This window comes from Sorex araneus, chromosome 4, assembly GCF_027595985.1.
Source record: "Sorex araneus isolate mSorAra2 chromosome 4, mSorAra2.pri, whole genome shotgun sequence".
In the NCBI taxonomy this organism is placed as follows: domain Eukaryota; kingdom Metazoa; phylum Chordata; class Mammalia; order Eulipotyphla; family Soricidae; genus Sorex; species Sorex araneus.
Genome location: NC_073305.1, coordinates 149,198,198 through 149,219,004, shown reverse-complemented (window position 1 = coordinate 149,219,004; position 20,807 = coordinate 149,198,198). Strand labels below are relative to the sequence as shown.

General features: G+C 33.6%; 1 protein-coding gene across 10 annotated transcripts in view; it reads left to right on the top strand.

The window, feature by feature from the left end:
* The window catches only part of TRDN (triadin), a 417,254-nt gene that overhangs the window by 201,335 nt on the left and 195,112 nt on the right, over positions 1–20,807 (top strand). For all 10 annotated transcript variants that reach the window (XM_055136162.1, XM_055136157.1, XM_055136159.1 and 7 more), the window contains 2 exons: positions 5,707–5,766; positions 6,532–6,594. In XM_055136162.1, coding sequence (XP_054992137.1) covers positions 5,707–5,766; positions 6,532–6,594 — 123 coding nt within the window. The remainder of the gene's footprint in view (positions 1–5,706; positions 5,767–6,531; positions 6,595–20,807) is intronic.

Below are 20,807 nucleotides of genomic sequence, written 5' to 3'. Positions count from 1 at the left end.
GAAGGCTAGTTTAGTTATGCCAGATAACTCTAGTGAAGTGCTTAATTTAGAGCTTTGTTGTCATAGCAACCTAATTACAACATGAAGTAAGGTTCTCCTACCATGTTTCTATAATGTTGCTTCTAAAGTTCCAAATAAAACTGAAAGAAACTTGGGAGTGGGAGAAAATAAAGACAAGGACTATTTGTGCTGATTTTCTTTTTTACTTTCTTAGTCTTCTCTTTAATGGTCTCACAATTTAGTGATCACCTAGCAACAGCTAAAGTCCCTATTAAAATATAATGTATCATCATATATTTTCTCTTCTTTAAACTTCTCAATCCCTCCTATTTTAGGCACAATAAAATGGAAAATTATATATTAAACAGAATATCTTATGTGTTAGCTACTTTTTGCAACTCTAGGGAATATACCTTACCACTCTCTTCCTAGTGGGTCAGGTCCAGCTGCCCAACTTTCCAAGTTCTGATTTGATACATTTACAATGTCCCCATTTAGGGTCTTGGGATATGTGATATGTCATATACACATGTTCATATTACATTTACAGGGACAGACATATAGTCATACAAATGCAATATTATTTTAAACCTAAAAGGGGATTATTAACTCAAACAGTTAAGCCACTGAAATACCAGGGAATATATCACAGCTATTTTAACTCTAATGTTTCTAAATTATTCTAGCAAAATTAGAAAATAAATGGAGTTAGATGCATGCTTCATTTGATGAATGAAGGAATGGATGGGTAGAGAAGGACTCAAACATACTCTGTATATTTTCCTGATCTTTATGACTGAAAATAGAAGCATATTCATAGGTGCATAAGACAGTAAGTTACTAACTAGAGTAAAAATGAGGCTGAAAGCTACGTTTTCATTCAGTGACCCTTCATAACATGTTAATTTGTACATGTGTGCCTTTTCACCTATAGTTTCTCAGTACAAGGTAGTCTAGATACAGTATCCCTCAATGTAGAAAAATAAAAACAAATGTACTTACACAAATAAGTCAATAAATTTTGTATATGAAATATTACTGAAGATTATGTGGTGAGATTTTTATTATTTTATAAGAAAGTCAGATAATACTATCTTTCTTTGACCATATACTCCTCTTAAGGCACTTAGTTTAGTTTTCCATTCCTAATAATAAGTCATAAGGGTATATTTTAATAGACCAACTTTTCAAATGAACAAAATTAAATGCAGTGTACCATAAGAAGTTTTACTATGTCACCATATCAGAAAAGGTCAGAGATAGAATTCAGGCCAAGGTCACACCCATGATCAGTCTAGTCTAGTCACTGTAGATAAAATTGGAGAACTTTAGTAATCATTGCTATAAATGAACTAATTTTCTTACATGGAAGTTACCATAGTCATAGTGTACATAGGGTTCCTGACTAACTACTCTCACTCTTATCTCACTTCTGGAGAGGGTGGCACGGGGCAGTAGGGGAAGTGCCAGTGACAGATTTGCTATTTTGGGCTGTAATATTACAAATAAAATTGTCTTTATCATTTTATTAACTTGACTGGTATCAAGAATGTATCAATCATAGCCATAGATTGTTAGAAAAAATGCATCCATCTAAGGAATAAAATTTGGATAATTCTACAATAAGAAGGCAAAGAGAAGAAGAAGAAAACATAAGATGAAAATGAAACAATTTGCAATTGTTGTCTCCTTTTCCTAGGAACAAGTATCTTTGAAAGCTTTACAATTATAATTAACTATTGTGCATGCTCTGGCTTTGAGCAGGGGAAAGAAAAAAACATTTAAAAGCAAAAGAAAAAGCCCATTGTAACGGCTTAGAATGTAAAAAGTAATTTAATTTTTCATTCATCTGATGTTAATTTATTCAGAAGCTAATAATCTATTTATGGCTCCGAGCTGTTCACTGAGGAGAGGATTTCTCTCAGTGAAACAGGTTCCTTATGATCCCTTCTTGATAGAGCCTTCATTTCAGGAATTTTACAATTTTGCCAGAAAAAGACAATATGCTAATAAGAATATCTGTCATGTTCTATAGACAGATGTAATTTGGAGCCCAGAGAAAATGTATGGTCCTAACTCTTCTTTAGTTATTATAAACAAAAAGAGCAAACAAACTAGAAGAGAGAAATAATAGATTGAGGGAGAGAAAAAATGAGAGACAGGAGAGTTTTATAAAAAATGCGGGTTGCCTATACTTCCATGTATAATGTGATTAAATCGTTGTGGTTTTATAAATGAAAAATCTAATTCCACTGCTGCCAAATCACCTATAGAATAGAAACAATAGTGCTTGAAGGAATGTAGAATCTTCAGAAGTTGATGTTGTAAATGAATTCACCATGAATAAAATGAGTCTCATAATGACAGCTTAAAGGTCTAATTCATAAAAATGTTATGAAAGTGCATTATTTATACTGCCTTTTTGTGGACTTCTACTTGTATTCACTACTCTCTCAGTGTAATACCATAAGGACAGGCAGAATGTATAATGGAACCATCACTTCATTCTGAGCTAAAGCAAATATATTTTTTCACCAAACATAAAATCCTCACCATATTAATTTGAAGAGTAAAATTTATTTTATGGGACTAGAAAGAATCATCTTCCATGTTATGGACTCATATTTCTACTTCCATTCTAAACTCTAGTGACTTTAGTAACTTTAGTAACATTGACATAATTGGCATGAACCTGGAAATGAAATATTATTCAGTACATTATGAAACTTGAGCTGTGATCTTACTATGACTAACACATTGATGTTTTATATCAATTAAGAAATGTCCATAAGTACTCTGTATTTGAATGAATTCTTTTTTGTTTTGTTTTGTGTTTTTTTCAGAATTGTCAGTTTGTTTTGGTTTTGAGGCCAAACCTGGCAGTGTTCAGGGCTTAACTTCTGGCTCTGCATTCAGGAGTCACTCCTTGTAGAATTCAGGGAATCATATGTGGGCCAGATATCTAATAGTAGGAACACACAAGGCAAGTGCCTCATCAACTATATATCTTTCCAGTCATTACCCCTTTTCTGGCACTTTACATAAGAAAGTAACACTTAACAAAGGGCATGCAATTGTTTGAAATACACCTTTACTTAGATAAGATAGAAAAAACCCTGCCACATGAAATTCTTCCAGAAAAGCTGAAAGTGGTGATAGTTAAATCAAAAGTATCTTTATTCAGAATTTTAAATACAATTTGCATATTTAATATGTATAAGCCTTTAGGAAATGTTGAAATGAAATTCAATTGGTTTGTTTCTAACTCTAAAACTTTTAGAATTTGACTTCTTGACTTTCTACTTCTGATTGGATGAGTTAGTTATAATGGTATACTGTCGACACATTTAGATAGTGTGTGAATATATTTCTCTCTATGACACTAACTTATCTTTAGGAATTGAAATGGGGGTTTCTATAAATTATACTTCTAGCACTCAAAGAAAGTGTTGTCTTTGATCTTGTAGGTAAAAAAATCTTTGTACCTAAGGGAATGAATTAATTCCAATATTTAATAAGATGCAGTCATTAGTAGACAACTTAGGCATTCATAGTAGAACTGCACATTAAATTTCCTCAGCATTATTACAATCTCATCTTAGTTCTGGGCAATGAATATCTTTGGATGCTTGACATCTATACTTGAGATGAGAGACAAGTAACACAAAGAAAGTTATTATAAATAAAAGGTAAATAGCTTTACTAATCTCACATAAAAATTAATTTCCCACACTAATGGTACTTTATAACTGACACAAATCTAAAAGTTCTTACTGCTACATTTCAATTACTGTCTACCTCTATACAACTTTATTAAAGATAAGTACACTTACCAAAAAAGTGTCAAAGGGAATCCAGCTATGGAATTTACGGTTCCTTTTGTTCTTCTTAGTAAAGCTTTCCCAGACTACCAAAATAGAACTATCTTTCAAAAAGAAGTCTAGAGGCATCACAAACTGTTGTAAGTGCAATTCAGATTTATGTGACTCCTCAGTACCAAAATAGTCTGAGCACCTTGCTTGAGACAGCCACTCAGAGAGGGCAATGGAAGTCATGGCCACAACACACTGCCAAGCAGTTGTCACCACGCTCAAAAGCTTTAATGACAAGAAACAGGATCGGAAAATGCTTATATTAAAATAGGTCATATTTATAGCCTACATTATTATTAATAAAACTGGATATAAAAAGATGAAATAATATTTTAGCTCATTTGTAGTAAATTTCCTCCCAAATTATTTGAATTGAATATATTAAAATTTACTTTAGGTCTTTGGCAGGCAATAGTTTACTCTAGAAATCTCACAACATTTTATTTATTATTTGTAAACAATTTTGATGCAAATGATGCAGGAGTGACCACAGCTGGTGTCTGTTCACCCACAATTCCCAGGCTCTTCAATATTTTAAAGAATTAAATTATTGAGAGATAAAGAGTCTCAGACTCAAGAGTTGGAAAGTAGAAAAGTTTATTGTAAAGTAGAAGAGATAGAAGAATGAGCTCCCCAAGTGGGGAGAAACTAAGTATAGGACTAAATTAAGAGGGAGTTTTGTGTAGGCGCGTTTAAAGGCTCCTTGCATTTCTATTCAATTGTAAGTGCTTACAAAAGATATAGGAAAGTCACAGGGCTGTCTAGCTGGTCTAAATCTCTCTGGGAATTATCCATTTATTGGTCTCCTTGTCAGCTTAGGCTCCAGGGCAGAGTTTTATTGTCCAGGAAAACCCAGGAAGTTGAGCCAGGCAGGGTCTTGAGAATGAAATGTGTCAGGTTGATGGGGCAGAGATGGAACATTTGGCAAGAGGAACCTCTGGCTTCCTCTTTCACTGGAAAGCAGAAGTTGAGGTTTCCTTTTTCAATATTATAAGTTTACATTTTTTTCATTTATTATGGTCCAGGCACTATACAGACAGGAATCAATAGGGGATGGGAGGAGGGAGTGTGGACAGGAGTCAAAGGGATTCAGGTACACCAGTGGTGTAAACAAGTGGTAATAGGACCAGAGCCATAGTACTGGAGGGTGTTTGCCTTGCACATAACCAATCTGGGCTCAATCCCTGGTTTCCCATGTGGTCCCCTGGGGCCCGGCCAGAAGTAATTCTTGAGTGCAGAGTCAAGAGTAACCCTGGTTACATTTTTTTTGCCTGCATGTGACCCCCCAAACAAACAGATCCCCAAATTACAAACAGACTCCCCAAATTACAAAACCAAGTGGTTAGCTAAATATCCAAAAAGATAGAGTCAACAACACTGAAAAGGTGAAATCCAAACTTCAATAACCAAACTTAAAAATGTGCCTGTCAAGAAGGCAGGTCGAGGTGTCGGAGTGGGGAGTGGGTGGGAAGGAGCCTGGGAACACTGGGGGAGGGAACTGTACACGTGATAAGGTCAGTGTTGGAATGCTGTATGTCTAAAACTCAACTACAAATTCCTTTGTAAATTATGGGGCTTTAATAATTTCTTTTTTAAAAAGAAAAAGCGAATTTTTCATTCTTTGAGACTTATCTACCACATAGCATATATATGAGTGTGCATGGATATAGTAAAACTTGAGTTTTATACAGAAAATACAGCTTCATAGGGTTAAATTCTAATTCAAGGTCACAAAGCTATCTGAGGGCAGGGAAGATTTATCAATAATTACTCCAATTCTGGATTTTCTTTTGTACAAATTTTTCTAAATTATTATTTTTACTTATTTCTTTAGAAAAAGAAGGGGAAAAGAAGAAAGCTGAGAAGAAAGTGACTTCTGAAACAAAAAAGAAAGGTATGGAATTAAAGAATTGACTCATTAAAGAATTGACTCATTACTTGTAAATGCTACAATTTTCTAAGAAATGTCATCAATCTTTATATTGCAAGCACAAATAAAATTGATAAATTAAGCAAAATTTAAGACTATGCACTTACAAATATGCTGCTGGCTATATTTTTCTTCCCTAAATTTGTTGCTCAATGAGAATTCAGTATTTACTTTGACCATGTAAACTTGAGCATATGAGTTTGATATGAACTTGAACATTACTATTGAATTTACTTAGTGAACTAAAGTTTTGTTAAAAGAACAAACTAATGTATACAGAAGAAATTATTTTTATCATTTTGTTAAATTTTGGTTTTAAATGGTTGTTTTCAAATAGTGCACCTGAAATTAATTCTAACAGATCCTGAGAAATACCTGAGTATCTTATACACTTTGGTGACCTAACAGTTTAGGGAATATAAATATTTCCCTCTAATATTCACTAGAAAACATATTTATTTAAGCCATGATTAACAATTCTCCCTAATGTTTCTATTATGGTCATTTTATAAAACTCATGGCTAAAATTTTCCCTACCTGAAGAGAAAGCATTGCAAAACCACTGTTATCTTATGTAGACAGTAGTTCATATCTGTCATAACTTATTGTTCTGATTTAAGATTATTCTGTAGAAGATAAATTGGATGGCTTTATGGCAGTCATGTATGCCCTGAGATATATAAGAAGTAAACAGGCATTTGGTTATGGTACTCTCTTTTTTATTGCCAGAAAAAGAAGATGCCAAAAAGAAAACAGAAAAGGAAACCACCACCACTGAAGTTAAACAAAAAGGTATTGTATTTTCTTTGTTCAGAATATTTGTTTCATGAAGGAATCCTGAGGCAATCTTTAAAAGGGGGGATGCAGGTACTTAAATGTCTGTGTTAAGACTGTCTAAGCAAATATTTTACCATATAGCAATAAACAGAACAAGATATACTTTTTCTTTATTTACTTTTTAAGAAAGAGTATTGAATAGGGAAAGAGACCAAACCTAATTCTGAACTCAATTCCCTTGAAACAAAAATCAACTGTGTCTTTAGGAACTTTTTGGAGAGAGATCCCATGAGTAAATTAACCTTATTTAAAAAAAATACTCTCACTCACCTTCAGGACAGAAGTACTTCAGAATTCAGAACAAAGCAATCAAATAAGGTAGATTTGTACTCTTCTACAGAAACTCAGACATACAGGTGCTTTTTTTATATCAATATTCTGTATACTTTTCATCGTGGTGTACAATACTGTTGATGATAAGTTCATACATGCATCATCCCAACACTACACCCATCATCAGAGTGCTCATCTCTCTACATTAGTGTTTCAAAGACTCATCACATGGCAACTCTGTCTTCACAAGGAAACTCAGTTTTGTTGAAACCAACTCCCCAGTTCTGTTTGACCATTTGTTGCTGTAGGTGCTCCCATGCTGAATATATTTAGAAGAGATGACTCAGAGGTCCTTGAGAAAGTCATTCCTGGATTGTAAAACTAGAAAAACACTTTTAGAAAGATTTATATCTCAAAAGAAGGGAGAAATAATTAGCAGTTGCATGTTTTCTAAAGTAAATGCTCTAAGGGAAGTCAGTCTAAGGTCAAGAAGAATCCTGTCCAAAGATAAGTAAAGCTGTAGTGAACTTTAAGTCCATTTTGCTGAAGACAAGGAAATTTAAAAGATGTAATTAGTTTAAGAACACCTTCCCCTCTGGAGAAGCCCATGTTCTGTCTTGAGTACATCTCTTTTATCCCCTAATATATCTCTGAGTTTCCTTCAAAAGAACCCCTATTTTGCTTCACTAAAAAAGCAAAGTAAAACAGAAACTGAGAGAATAATGTTTCCCATTAATATATAGAGTAGTTCAGTAGCTTAGATTTTTGTTTAATATTAACTTATTTCATTCTGTTTAAACCCGAGTATTGGCTTTTATTTAAGTGAAACCTCAGTCTATGCAAATAAGACATATCAAATATTATGGTAGGATAATAAGTGTTTTCATCCCAAATGTTTTTTTTTTCACTAGTTTCAGTGATCCTTGAAAATCCACCAGCAGAAATATTCTATTCTTTTGAGTTATGGAGAAATTGTCCTTTATTAAAACATGAATCTCTTAGGTCCTGTATGCAAATGGTAACAAATTCCTCTCAGTTATTAATGGATAAACCAAATGAGATTTTCTAATCTTCCATGTGTATTAAGAGACTGAAAATAATGTCCCAGGAAAAAAAAATGCTTCTATGTAAGACATTGCCTAGGGAGAGATGGCAGGGTGTTGGGGGAAAACAAAGACCAACCTAGTTACTGTTGACACTTTATAAGTAGAAAACAAGAGTTTAAAAATTCTTGACACTTTGCGAATACAAAAATGATAAAATATTGAAGGTTACAAAGATGCTTTGGCCATCAAATGTCCACATAGAGACATCAAGTCATTGGTAGGTGTGGCTTATCACCAATTACTTTACTACTTTTAATTTTTTTTTGTTTTTTTTTTTTTTGCTTCTCAGCCACAAACAACTGTGCTCAGGGCTTACTCCTGCCTCTGCATTGAGAAATCTCTCCTGGGTTCAGGGGACTATATCGAATGCAGGGTTTTGAACCCCTGTCAGCTGCATGCAAGACAAGCACTTAACCCTCTCTACTATTTTTCTAAACTTCAAATTTTAATTATTAAGCATGTGTTAGTTAGATTTCTACTAATTTTAAAGATTCATTTTAGTTGATTTATGATGTCTTTATTTCTCTGTCAAATATGGATCGTGTCTGGGTCATTCATTGTGTATCTAAACAATATGCGACTGCTGAAAAGCAACAAGGTTCTCTCTCCGGAGCTATCAGTTTTGATGATGCATTCACAGAGAAAGTTTTAAATTCAAATACTCCAGTATTCCTGACCTGGAGAAAATGCAAAGTCAGAAAGGCAAAACAACCCCTAAGCTTTGTTCATATTCAATGATATGTGTTTTTCTTGAATTTTGGTTTTAGTTTTACAGGGTAGAGGGAAACATATGTATGTGCAGCGAGTGATGGTAAACTCTGATTTTATACTCCTAGGAAACTGAAGTTACTAACCCAGCAGTCGTCATGTCAAAGTGAGGTTGTGACCACTGGCTAAAGAACTGATTATGCCAATATCACTGTACAAAACTAGTGCTCATTCACTGACTGTGTGGTTATACAGCACATTTGGAAAAGGCTGCTCAGATACTGTTAAAAACAAATACAGTTCTTTGTTACCAGTTTTCTGTTGACCATTTTCACGTGTTATGTGTGTTAGCAAGGTGGGATTTTTGGTTGTGTTCAGCAGTTATTCCTAGCACAGTGCTCAGGGATCACTCCTCAGAGGGGCTGTGAGACCTGGAGGGAGCTTCAAGGAGACAACCCAAGCCTCATTCATGCAAGATAATTGCCCTCCTCATGGTACTATGAAATACCCTCATCTTGATCTCTCAGCCCTAATTTTTACTTTGGATATAACAAAATACTATTGTCTCCAAAAGAATGAAAATCATTTTATCTTGTGGAAAAAATAATGATAAATCATTTGTTCATAATAATGAAGTTTCATCATCATCATTATCATCATCATCATCATCATCATCATCATAACCATCATCATCATCATCATCATTATCATCCCGTTGATTGTCGATTTTCTCCAGTGGTCTCAGTAATGTCTCCATTCGTCCCAGCCTTGAGATTTTAGAAATCTCTCTTTACTCATCCTTCCCTTTAAAACTTTTTATAAACTTTGCAAGATTTCAGATACTCAGCATTGTATGTGTGAGAGAAAAAGGAAGACACACATGGAGTAAGAGTACTGTAGCACAGTAGCACTGTCGTTCCATTGTTCATCGATTTGCTCGAGCGGGCACCAGTAACATCTCCATTGTGAGACTTGTTACTGTTTTTGGCATATCAAGTATGCCATGGGTAGCTTGCCAGGCTCTTCCATTCGGGAGGGATACTCTCAGTAGCTTGCCGGGCTCTCCAAGAGGGACAGAGGAATCGAACCTGGGTCCCCCGCATGCAAAGCAAATGCCCTCCCTGCTGAGCTATGGAGCATACTCAAATCCAGAGATTAATAATACCAACTATATTTATATGAAGGCAATAGGTGTTCTACTCTTTTCTGTCAGTCTGAAAGCTAATATGAAAGTAGTAAAGATTTCTAGAGATAATGAGAAAAATTGAGAGCAACCTGAAATCTTCACAAACTGGGGCACATATGTCATTTCTTCCTGAAATAGTTAGAGGAATATGGCAGACCATATGATATCACTATGCTAGCCCCAAATAGTAACAAATTTACAAGGCATAAGAAGTGTTTAGAAGCTTAGTTAATGTATGGGTTCTACCATATTTTATTATATTTTATAATAACTTTCATATGATTTATACTTTATAGCATCTGTATTTGTTATGTTGCATTGTTATTTTTGACAAGTATAGCTTATTTTTAAGCCATTAATACACTGAAACTTCAAACTTAAATTATATTGTCTGATGTTAGCCTGTACTGCATGAAATGGGAAATGAGTTTTTACGTTTTTGGTTCTTTTTTGGGGGGCTCACCAGTTTGCTTAAGGATTACTCCCTGCTCTGAGCTCAGAGATCATGTCTTTAGTCCTCGAAGGCTCAGAGGATCATATTGGTTTCAAGATCAAACTCAGGTCAGCAACTGCAAGACAAGTGTGCCCTAACTGCTTTACTTCCCCTGGATCAGTTCCTTTTATTTCTTTTAATCAAACGCTGCTGATGATCTGTTAAGAAATATGTGGCTGATATTTTATATGATATAAAATTGCCAGCCCCTAAATTGACAAAGCTTGAAACTGGGACGTTGTAATATCAGAGATTATTAAAATCATCTGCTTGAATAAATTTCAAATGGTTTATTTTGAGAAAAAACTAACTAATGCCAACAAAGAAATGGGAAAGGAATCATCAAGGTGCTTTCATAATTTTATGCAGTTTACTTTATCTGGAGAAATACCATGAAAAATATAAAATCGGTAGAGCAAATGAAACTCTGAACACCAGAGATAGGACCAGAGAGTAAAAGCTCACACATTGCATATGAGTCAGCCCCTGTTCTGATCCCCAGGACCATGTATGGCCTCTTGAGTATCACCAGGAGAGAATGACCCATGATCCAGGAGTAATCCCTACTCACAACAAGGCAGAGACCCTACCAATGCCTTTCCAGATAAATAAAAGCAGAGCTAATGAGAAAAATTGGTCTACCTAAGTGAGTATAAGTCCTCAGTGCTAGACAGAGATTTACTAATTACAGTGAAGAAAAGGATGTTAGTGCCGACTTAAAGTTTATTAATATAAGATATATTGTATAAGCAGAAAGGATTCCATGTAGAATGAGTACTCACAAACATATTAAAAGGACTAGGGAAATTGAAATCTAGGAATTTTATTAGATTATTACCTCCAGGTACATCATTTAGTCAGAAAGATGCGTGGTTTATGAACTTGTCTCTTGTCATATTCATTCCATAGCATCAGAAATATTGAGGCCAACCTCAACAATTTTGTACATTAAAGGTCTTCTGCTTTAGAGTCTCTTAGATTACAACTAACTAATAGAATCAGTTATGCTGCAAGTGAGTTTGGAAGATGCAGATATTTGGTATTCTAATTTCTTGAACTGGATTAAAAGGATAGAATGGGAGTTGAGAATGCCTACGCGAGCTCTCTATAATTAAGATAATTTTATAAATGTTGAAATTAACTTTCATATAACAGATATTTTTGGGAAAGGGGTAGATTTGGGCCACATCCAGTGCTTGCAGGACACATGAGGTGACAGTTATTAAACTAGGGTTTGGTTTTGATGGAAGACCCAGACTTATTCCTGTGCTATCTCTACAACCCATATGATAGGTTTTTGAAACCCTGATTATCACAGTGACTTAAACTGTACTTGAATCTCCCTAAAAGTTGAAAATGACTCAGTCAGGCAACAAGACAAAATTTATCTGTTTATTGTGCTCACAAATCACACTTGCATGTTGTTGTATTGTTCATTACTGAAACTATATGTGTTTTCATCTCTTCATTCTACATAGTAATTTTGAAGATCTAATGCTCCTAATACCTGATGACACTATAATGGTTTAGAAATTATTCAATTTTTAAATGCTTCCTCTTAAAAATTATAAACTAGGGAAAATGTAGACTAGCATAAAAATATAAAGCTAGAATTAAGAAAATTCATCAGTCCTCTCAATTCTACAAGTATTTTTAACTTTGCTTAACTTCAACTTAACTTACCCTGTAAGTCTGCATGCCTGTTAACTCTGAAGACATTTTGACATAGTTATTGATAGATAGTAGTACAAAATTATATTTCGTTGTCATATATTTAAATCTTGTATTTTTTAAAAAAATTGACTGAATAAAGTATACTTTAAAAGAAGGTCTTTAAAATGAAAGTAGCTAATCTCTTTAAAATAAATTGTTTATAAAGATCAGGTTCCTAAGTTCACTTATTCTGACATGAATTCTTGCAAAAAATATTCACTAATATATCTATCATATACACTAAGTAATATATTAATTACCAGGAAACAGAGGTAAATAAACAGACATAAAATCTGACCTTATGGAGCTCACGATTTGACATAAAGAAGAGAAACAGTGAATAAGTAGAAAATGTCCTTAGTACAAATTAAGGGAAAACAATGAAGGAAACAATTGGGGTCTATGACAGGAAGTAGTAAGTGGCACAGATCTACCAAGTTAGGCAACCTTCTTAGCGCAGGCATTTTCCAAACTTGAGACAAAAGATATGAAACAAGAAAATTGCAATCTTATATGTTGCAGGTATCAGTCACAGATGGAGTTTGTAAGTAAATATATTTACTGTGTGTATGGTATGTATACATGTGATTTGTATGAGAAGAAATACAAAGTGAGTATGTAGGAATAAATATAAGTATTCAAATTTATTATTCAAAGTGTTCTAGGAAAATTGTGAATGGTGTTGTAGCAAAGTAAGGTAGTCTAATTTGCTTTTAGTGCAAACACTTCTCATTTGTTTAATGGGTCAAAGAGAGGAAAAAAGATATAGCAATTAAAAATGATATTGTATGCTGAAATGAGAAAGCTAAAGTGAGGAATAGCTGTGATGGAAATGATATAGCATTTTCATTTGCATGTGCATGATGCATAGTCTAAACATATGTAAGTATCATGAAATACTTTAAGTGATATTTAATAATATTTGATAGTTTATTCAATACTTATAAATTAATAAATGAGCTATTAAAATAATCATTAGAAATGGGAGAACCTAACACACGGAGAGGTTAAATATGTTGCCTAAAGTCACACAGGCAGCAAATATCAGTCCCATGATATTAACTTGGTCATGTGGCTTCATCACTTATGTACTCTAAACAGTGGGACACAGGAATTTGGAGTTTAGAGGAGATTCTAAGTCAAATTTATAGTTAAAATAATCTTGCTGAACATCGCTAACACTTTGTGAATAGATGACATTATATAGAGAAATTGTGTAAAGAGAAAAAGATAAGAATATAGAACCAAGATCTTGTGAATTCTCACATGTAAAGTTTAGGTAATTAAAAAATAAATAAACCATGAGAGACTGGAGGAATTTGCAGAGGTTGAAGGAAAATCTTGAGATAGAAAGTTTAGAAATGGATGTTTTAAGAAGCAAGAAGTCATCAACGATTTAAATGACAAAGGTCATGATAGGAATGCCTAAGAGAGGAGTACAGTGAGAGCAGATTTAGGGATCTGAAGAGATAAACCATAGTGAAGAAGGCAAATGTAAAACTGGAAAAGATAGTATAGTTTTGTTGTTTGTTTTTAAATTAAATTATGATTGCAAGGAGCAAAGAATCATTTGTTTTGTTTTTTGTTTCTGCTATGGGTGGTAAATTCACCACTCACAGCAAAACAATGTACAGTGGAAAAGACAAGCTAAAACTGAGTGACGGGTGTTAGAGTGATAATGTTTGGGTAAGGGTCTTGCCTTGTATTGTATCTGATCTCCCATGCCAGACAGAAGTGATACCTGAACACAGAGCCAGGCGTAAGTGCTGAGCACCTGTAAGTGTGGCCCTAAACCCAAAATAAATAATAAAAAGAGGGATAAATGTTAATAAAAATGAATATAAAAAGGAGAGGAAACTCTAAAGGGTAGAATAATAGAAAATATTATTTGATGAACAATAGATTTTTTAATATACCTTTGCTTATTTTTTTGAGAATAACAAAAAAATAGAGTATCTGAAAGTAGGAACTTGTTTCCAAGTTATTAAGACGAATCCCAGATAGATTTATAAAGAGAGGCATGCATTTGCAAGAAAAAAACATTAATAAATTAGGTTGTAGTGTTGAAAATTTACATACATTTTAGCAAATCAAAAGCAATTTTACTCCAGTATATTCTAGATGAAATTATTAAAAATTTATTCAGGCAGGTAAATAATTGCAAATCTGGCACAAATAAAACCTGGTATGATTACTAATCCCCAGTTTTTGCCTGTGGGCGCTCTATATTACAGTGTAATAGCAGATTGCTTTCAGGTTAGCTTTTTTGTTCCCAGATAGATTAGGTTGTAAGTATGAGTTCAGATGATGGCAGTCTGACTATATTAAAAACATTTACAATGCTTAAATTGCTTTGAGAGCAAGAGAATATATTTTCAAGTACTCCATAATCATAGAAAATAAGACAATCATTGCTTATTCTCTTGAATGTAAGGTATTTTGTCATAGAACAAGTTAAGAGTGTCTACCGACTTGTTACTTAAAGTGTAAGCATTGTTTACCTCTTCTATCCCATCTGGATTAACCAGACTGAAGGTAAACTGCTTCAGAGAGGGTGAAAAGGAATTAACACCGTGACATATGGCAACATTTCTGAGGTGATTTTCTGTGTTCTAGGTATTGTTTTTATCTATGCAAAACTGTGTTTGGGTTTAACACAAAATAAGATAAAGGCATTTTAGTGTATGTATGTGTGTATGTATGTATAAAATAATATTTAAAATTCATTTTACAAAACCAGCCTTCAATTTGTTATGAGATAGTTCATTTGTATGTTGTTAAGTTGTTTGATAGGGACAACTAAAATACATTTCAGGAGGGGTCTGTAAAGGGACTATGAATATTTCTTCTTTGTATATATTGACATGGGTATTTCGAATATCCCCTACGCATACCAGAGAAATTATTTTTATTGTTGCATTTCTATTCATAATAAATTATTGGTTGAACAAATTGCTTAATTAAACAATAAAACAAAGTGGCCCTGTGCCAAGTCCCTAAAGCAAAATTTAATGAAAAAATAACATAGAGTGGTTTAACAAACGAATGTCCATCCAAATCAAGTTACAGATTTATACTTGAAACTGTAGGAAGATTTTGATTAATTTAGGGAATTATAAAACTTAAAATTTCCCCATGATTAAGTGAGACACAGACTTAAGATTACAGGTATGAAATATCCAACTAAAAATTTATTATATTATAAAATTATTTAAGCTTTTTCTTTCAATATAAGTAAGCTGGAAAAAAATCACAATGGTATCTACCTCTAGTGCACATTATACAAATGCCAAAGGGTGATTTAAAAAAAAATAATAATAATAAAATAAATTAGCAATCTCAGCTACTATTTCTTTTTATAATTACTTGAACACTTTATGGATTTCTTTTTCAGGGGAACAGGTGACACACCCAGTGATGTTCAGGGGCTACTCTCAACTCTTTGTTTTCTGTTAGCTCCTGGAAGAGTTCAGGAGATAATGGGTACACTAAATTAAACCTGAGCTCCAGCTCATGGAGCTATCTTTCTATCCCTGTTTAATTAAATTTTCCCACTTATTTTTTATTGAGGTACATAGTTTGCAATAGTTCCTATATCATTATTTTATATCTGCAATCCCCAAGTATCAATAACCGTCCACCAGTGGCCCAAAGTCCCATCTATCCATACCGCCCCCAACACCTTTGCTGCCTCAGCTCAATATTCTGTTGGCAATATCTCAGCATTTCTTTCCATAGGGACTGTCTATTTCCTTGCTTTGTTGCTTTATGTTACACATATGAAGAATATTAAATATTCTATTTGCTTCTTGTCAATTGGGGGGATACTGAGTGCACTCAGCCATGCTCAGGACTTATCCCTCCCTCTGCTCCTCCCTGGGCTCCCGGGACCATATACAAAGCGAGATAGAAGAGGAGTTGGTCATCTGCAAGGCAGACTCCTAAATCCCTGCAATATCCCTTTGACAGCACATCTTTATTTTTATTTTTTATAGTTTTATTGAGGTAATGTTGTTTTTCAAAACTGTATATGTTTGGGGGAAGGGTATGATTTCTCACCTCTTCAAAATATATGTCGCTACAACAAACTCACCGTTAAAATAACAATATTTCTAGACCTCAATGTTTTGGATTATCCTCCCTTCCCAGAACTCTCTCCCTCTGGTAACGCCAGTTTTACCCTTTGAGGTCAAAGATTTGTTTTCATTTGGCTTTATCTAGTATCTTGCTATCTTATATCCCATATATGTATAATAAACTATTTTTTCTTATTCTGGCTTAGCTCACATGTCATAACCCTCTCCAACATCGATATTTCTGCAAAAGGCATTATTTAATTTTAAAAAAATATTAGACTGAAATAAAATGGTTTCCACAAAGAAACCATATTTTCATCATCCATTTACAAGCTATTTCCCTATATTGCACTGTAGCACTGTAGCACTGCCGTCCCTTTGTTCATTGATTTGCTTGACTGGGTACTAGTAAAGTCTCATTGTGAGGCTTATTGTTACTATTTTTGGCATATCGAATACACCACAGGTAGCTTGCCAGGCTCTGCTGTGCGGGCAGGATACTCTCAGTAGCTTGCCCGGCTCTTTGAGAGGGACGAAGAAATCAAAGCCGGGTCCGAAGTGAGCAAGGCAAATGCCCTACTCGCTGTGCTATTGCTCCAGTCCATTTTCCTATATTATTAGCCTCTATAAACAGCTTCACAATGGACATAAGGGCAATATATCTGCAAATTAGTGTATGTGGGGGGGTGTATTTTTCTATTTTTTTTCTCTTAGAAATTAGTAGAGTTTATTAGAAAGTAGAAAAGGAAGGAAAAGGAATTCTCCATGTGGGGAGGAACTGAATATAATACTTTTTGGGTTTTTTATTTATTTATTTATTTATACATTCTTTAAGTAGCTAGGAGCAGAATTTCTGGAACAGAATTTCATAGATCTATTTTGAAATATTTGGAAAAACTGTGGTATTTCAACCACAGAAGTTGGACCAATTTATATTCCCAACAACGTAGGAGAGTGACTTTTCACCGCACCTTTTGCCATGAGCACTTGTTTCTGGCCTATTTTATACAGGCCATTACTTCAGGTATGAGGTGATATCTCATTGTTGTTTTGATTTAAATTTATATATAATCCAAAGGATGAATATTTTTGATGTACCTATATGTTCTCTTTCTTAAAGTATGTGTTCTGCTCTTCTCCCTATTTTTGATGACTTAATTCTCTTGAGTTTTGTGAGTTTTTTATATATTTGGAAGCTAGTCCTTTGTTAGATCGGTGATACATAAAAATATATAAATATTTTCTCTCATTCATTAGTATGCCTTTGTACTTGAATTTCTTATACTTTCATTTTGGGGTGGGGTGAGGGGCGGGGTAGGGCAAACATGACACTAGCCAGTGCATATCTTTTGCTCCGCTCAAGGCTCATGACTGTGAGTGCTTTGGGGACTATGTAGTGTGCCAAATATTGAATTTGGGTTAGCTGCATAGAAGACAAGTCCTCTATTTTCTGGATTCTCTTAGTGATAGTTTTTTTCACAGTGCATAAGCTTATTAGCTTTATTTGATCTTATTTACTAGTTTTGTTTCATTTACATTTAGAATCTAATCTGAATACACCCTGTTAGCCAATATCATGGAGTAGTTTTTTCTGTATTATTTAATGTAACTTGTGGTTTGGATGTCTGACATCAGAGTATATGTCAGTGTTATGAGATAGTGATCTTATTTTTTATGTATCAATCTAATAATTTTCCTTGCATTATTTTTGATAAATATTTCCACATTTCCAACATTTTATACTCTTGACATTTTTCCTCACAAAACTCTCTCTGTCTTTCTGTCTCTGTCTCTATCTCTCTCTGTCTTTCTCTCTCTCTCTACATATATATATATATATAATATGGATATAATCCTAGACTGTAAGTACTTTTCCACTTGTTATACTTGATTTAACATTTATTTAAAAGAACAAGTACAGCTAATTAACATTTTATAGTAGTTTACCACTGAATATTTCTTGTGCTCATATGTGATAGATCAGATAAAATGGGGATTGGCTTATTCTGATATGGCTCTAGAGTAAGTTGGTGTCCAGTTAAATAGAATATCAAATGATATCATCAAGGAAGTAGTTCGTTTATCTCTTGTTAGATTCTGCTTCCTTGGGATTCGTTTCATGATTGCAAATTGCCTATGATAACTGTTCTACATTCTCTTTCTCAATTCCATAGGGGAAAAAATAGTTCAGTTTCCTGAGAACTCAAACCATAAAACCTGAAATAAATAATGTTGGTCCTCCTGGGTTCATTCCTGAACTAATTTTTGTGATGGAATGTATGGAATAATCTAATTGTGTTTTAGACAATAGATTGTGTCCTGTGAGTAGAAGAATCCAATTAACTTTGTCCATCTAATATAGTTAAACTGAAATTGGTAGGTGGGCAATGATTCCCTCAAAGCAATTTTGGATTAAAAATGTGCAATCAAATGAACCAATTATTATATGTGTGAGAAAAAAAAAACACAGAACAAAACATAGTAGTTCTCAATAAGAGTTCATTTCTAGGTACTGTAAGTATAAGTGACTCTATTCCAATTATTTAATTGGAAGTTTTCTGAACTGCCATCTATAGAAAGAATACAGAAAAATCAGTTGAACACATAATATAGTATTTTCAATAAAAGGAAATTAAATTTCAGATTTTTTCTAAGTAAAATAATTATCATAGAATTAAATATTTCCACTGTACTTCATAGCATTATAGTTTCACTTGAAAAAGAATCTAATTTTGGCCAAGATCATTTGTAACTAAACAGATTATTTTAAGATGTGTATTTTGTGCTTGTAGTTGTTTAATATAGAGACAAATCTAGGGAGTGTGTCAAAGCGAGATGTCCAAACTTGTATCTACCCTCCGATTTAAGTATGGCTTAATTATTCTTAAACCCTGAGAATTAGGACTCTAGCTTTAAATTAAAGGCAGTGTGGAATGTTTAAGATTACACAGAAATAACTTAAGCTAAGCAAAAGACAAATGTATCATTTTCTGGGCTTTGTGGATATAAATCCTGTGAGAGGGATTTTTAGAATATTTTAAAGGATAAATAGATTGATTTTTTTTTTTTTTGCTTTTTGGGTCACACCCGGCGATGCACAGGGGTTACTCCTAGTTCTACACTCAGGAATTACTCCTGGTGGTGCTCAGGGGACCATATGCGATGCTGGGATTCGAACCCGGGTCGGCCGCGTGCAAGGCAAACACCCTACCCACTGTGCTATCGCTCCAGCCCCATAAATAGATTGATTTTTTAATATTAAACACAATTCCAAATGGAACTGATGTCTGGATCATATATTATTAGAAGTGAAGTTTATTTATTATTTTGATTATAAGTTTGCTCATTTGTCAAATATCTAGATTATTTACAAAGATCTTTGCCGTAGAGTTCAATCTAAAAAGTTAAGAACATAGTAAACTTTAATTGATTATATTTTGACTTCATAAATCCTCTCCTGTATGTTTCTGAAATCATAAAACATGATTCTTAATGCATTTTACCAATGATTCCTTAAACTCATTGCTATGAAAATAAAGGTAAAATTTATAACATACAATTATATTAATAAAATAATTGCCTCCAGGGCAAAAAATATCTTTTATTAACAGTTATCTTAGTAGGAAATTTCCTGTACAATAAACCTGGGGGAGCAGAGATGTACAATAATGCTCATGATACAAAAGATGTGAAAAGTCCTCCAAATAACATGATTGTTAGTCTAGAAGAATTATGATTATGTTTTAGGAAGCTTGCCTGTAACAAGTAATTGAAGACATAGCAATGCCATGGATATTTAACTAATTAGATTCAAACTTTAAAAAATAACTTCAAGTCTTAGAAAAAAACGCAACTACTCTATAGACAACTGCCCATATCTTGTAAGGTATATTAATTGCACAACAAAGTGAGCAAAAAAAGGTTAGTACAAAAATACAACAGAGGAAGATATGGACAAAAATAGTTGTCCTGAAACAAGTTGTACTAATGTGAAAGTACATGCTCAAATTATACAAATTGAAGAACAAAACAAAAATGAAAACAAGGACAGTAACCATGTTAAACAAGGCTGATCAAACAATGTGATAATATACTTAGGCCTTATATTCACTAAAGGGAATTGTACTATTTTTCTCATTGTTCCACTATACTTCACATGCACTCTAGACTTATTTGGCATTTGACAAGTGAGTGTTCAAGGTTTTGAAATGGTTCTGCCCAGTGAATCTATTACCTTTCAGAAATGGAATCCTAATAGTTCACGCTTTACACTGTTCTCTTTTTACATTCTCTTTCATTTTTTTTAGAGCTGAATACCTTATTTCTTAGTTTCCTATAAAATTAAAATAGATCTCTGACAATCAATGGCAATATCTCAATTGTCTCTTCTTAGCTTCTGTCTTCTTGACAACACAAACAGTACATGATGTAAAACAACACAATATAATGCATGTTTTCTGAGCTACAATAGGTTATATGCCAATAAAACACTAGTAAATTTAAAATGTCTTAAGCTGAAAATACCTCTAATATATCTAATCTACCAAAACATCATCATTTATGGACTAGGCCACGTTAAATGTACTCAGAGCACATACATTCGTCTACTTCTG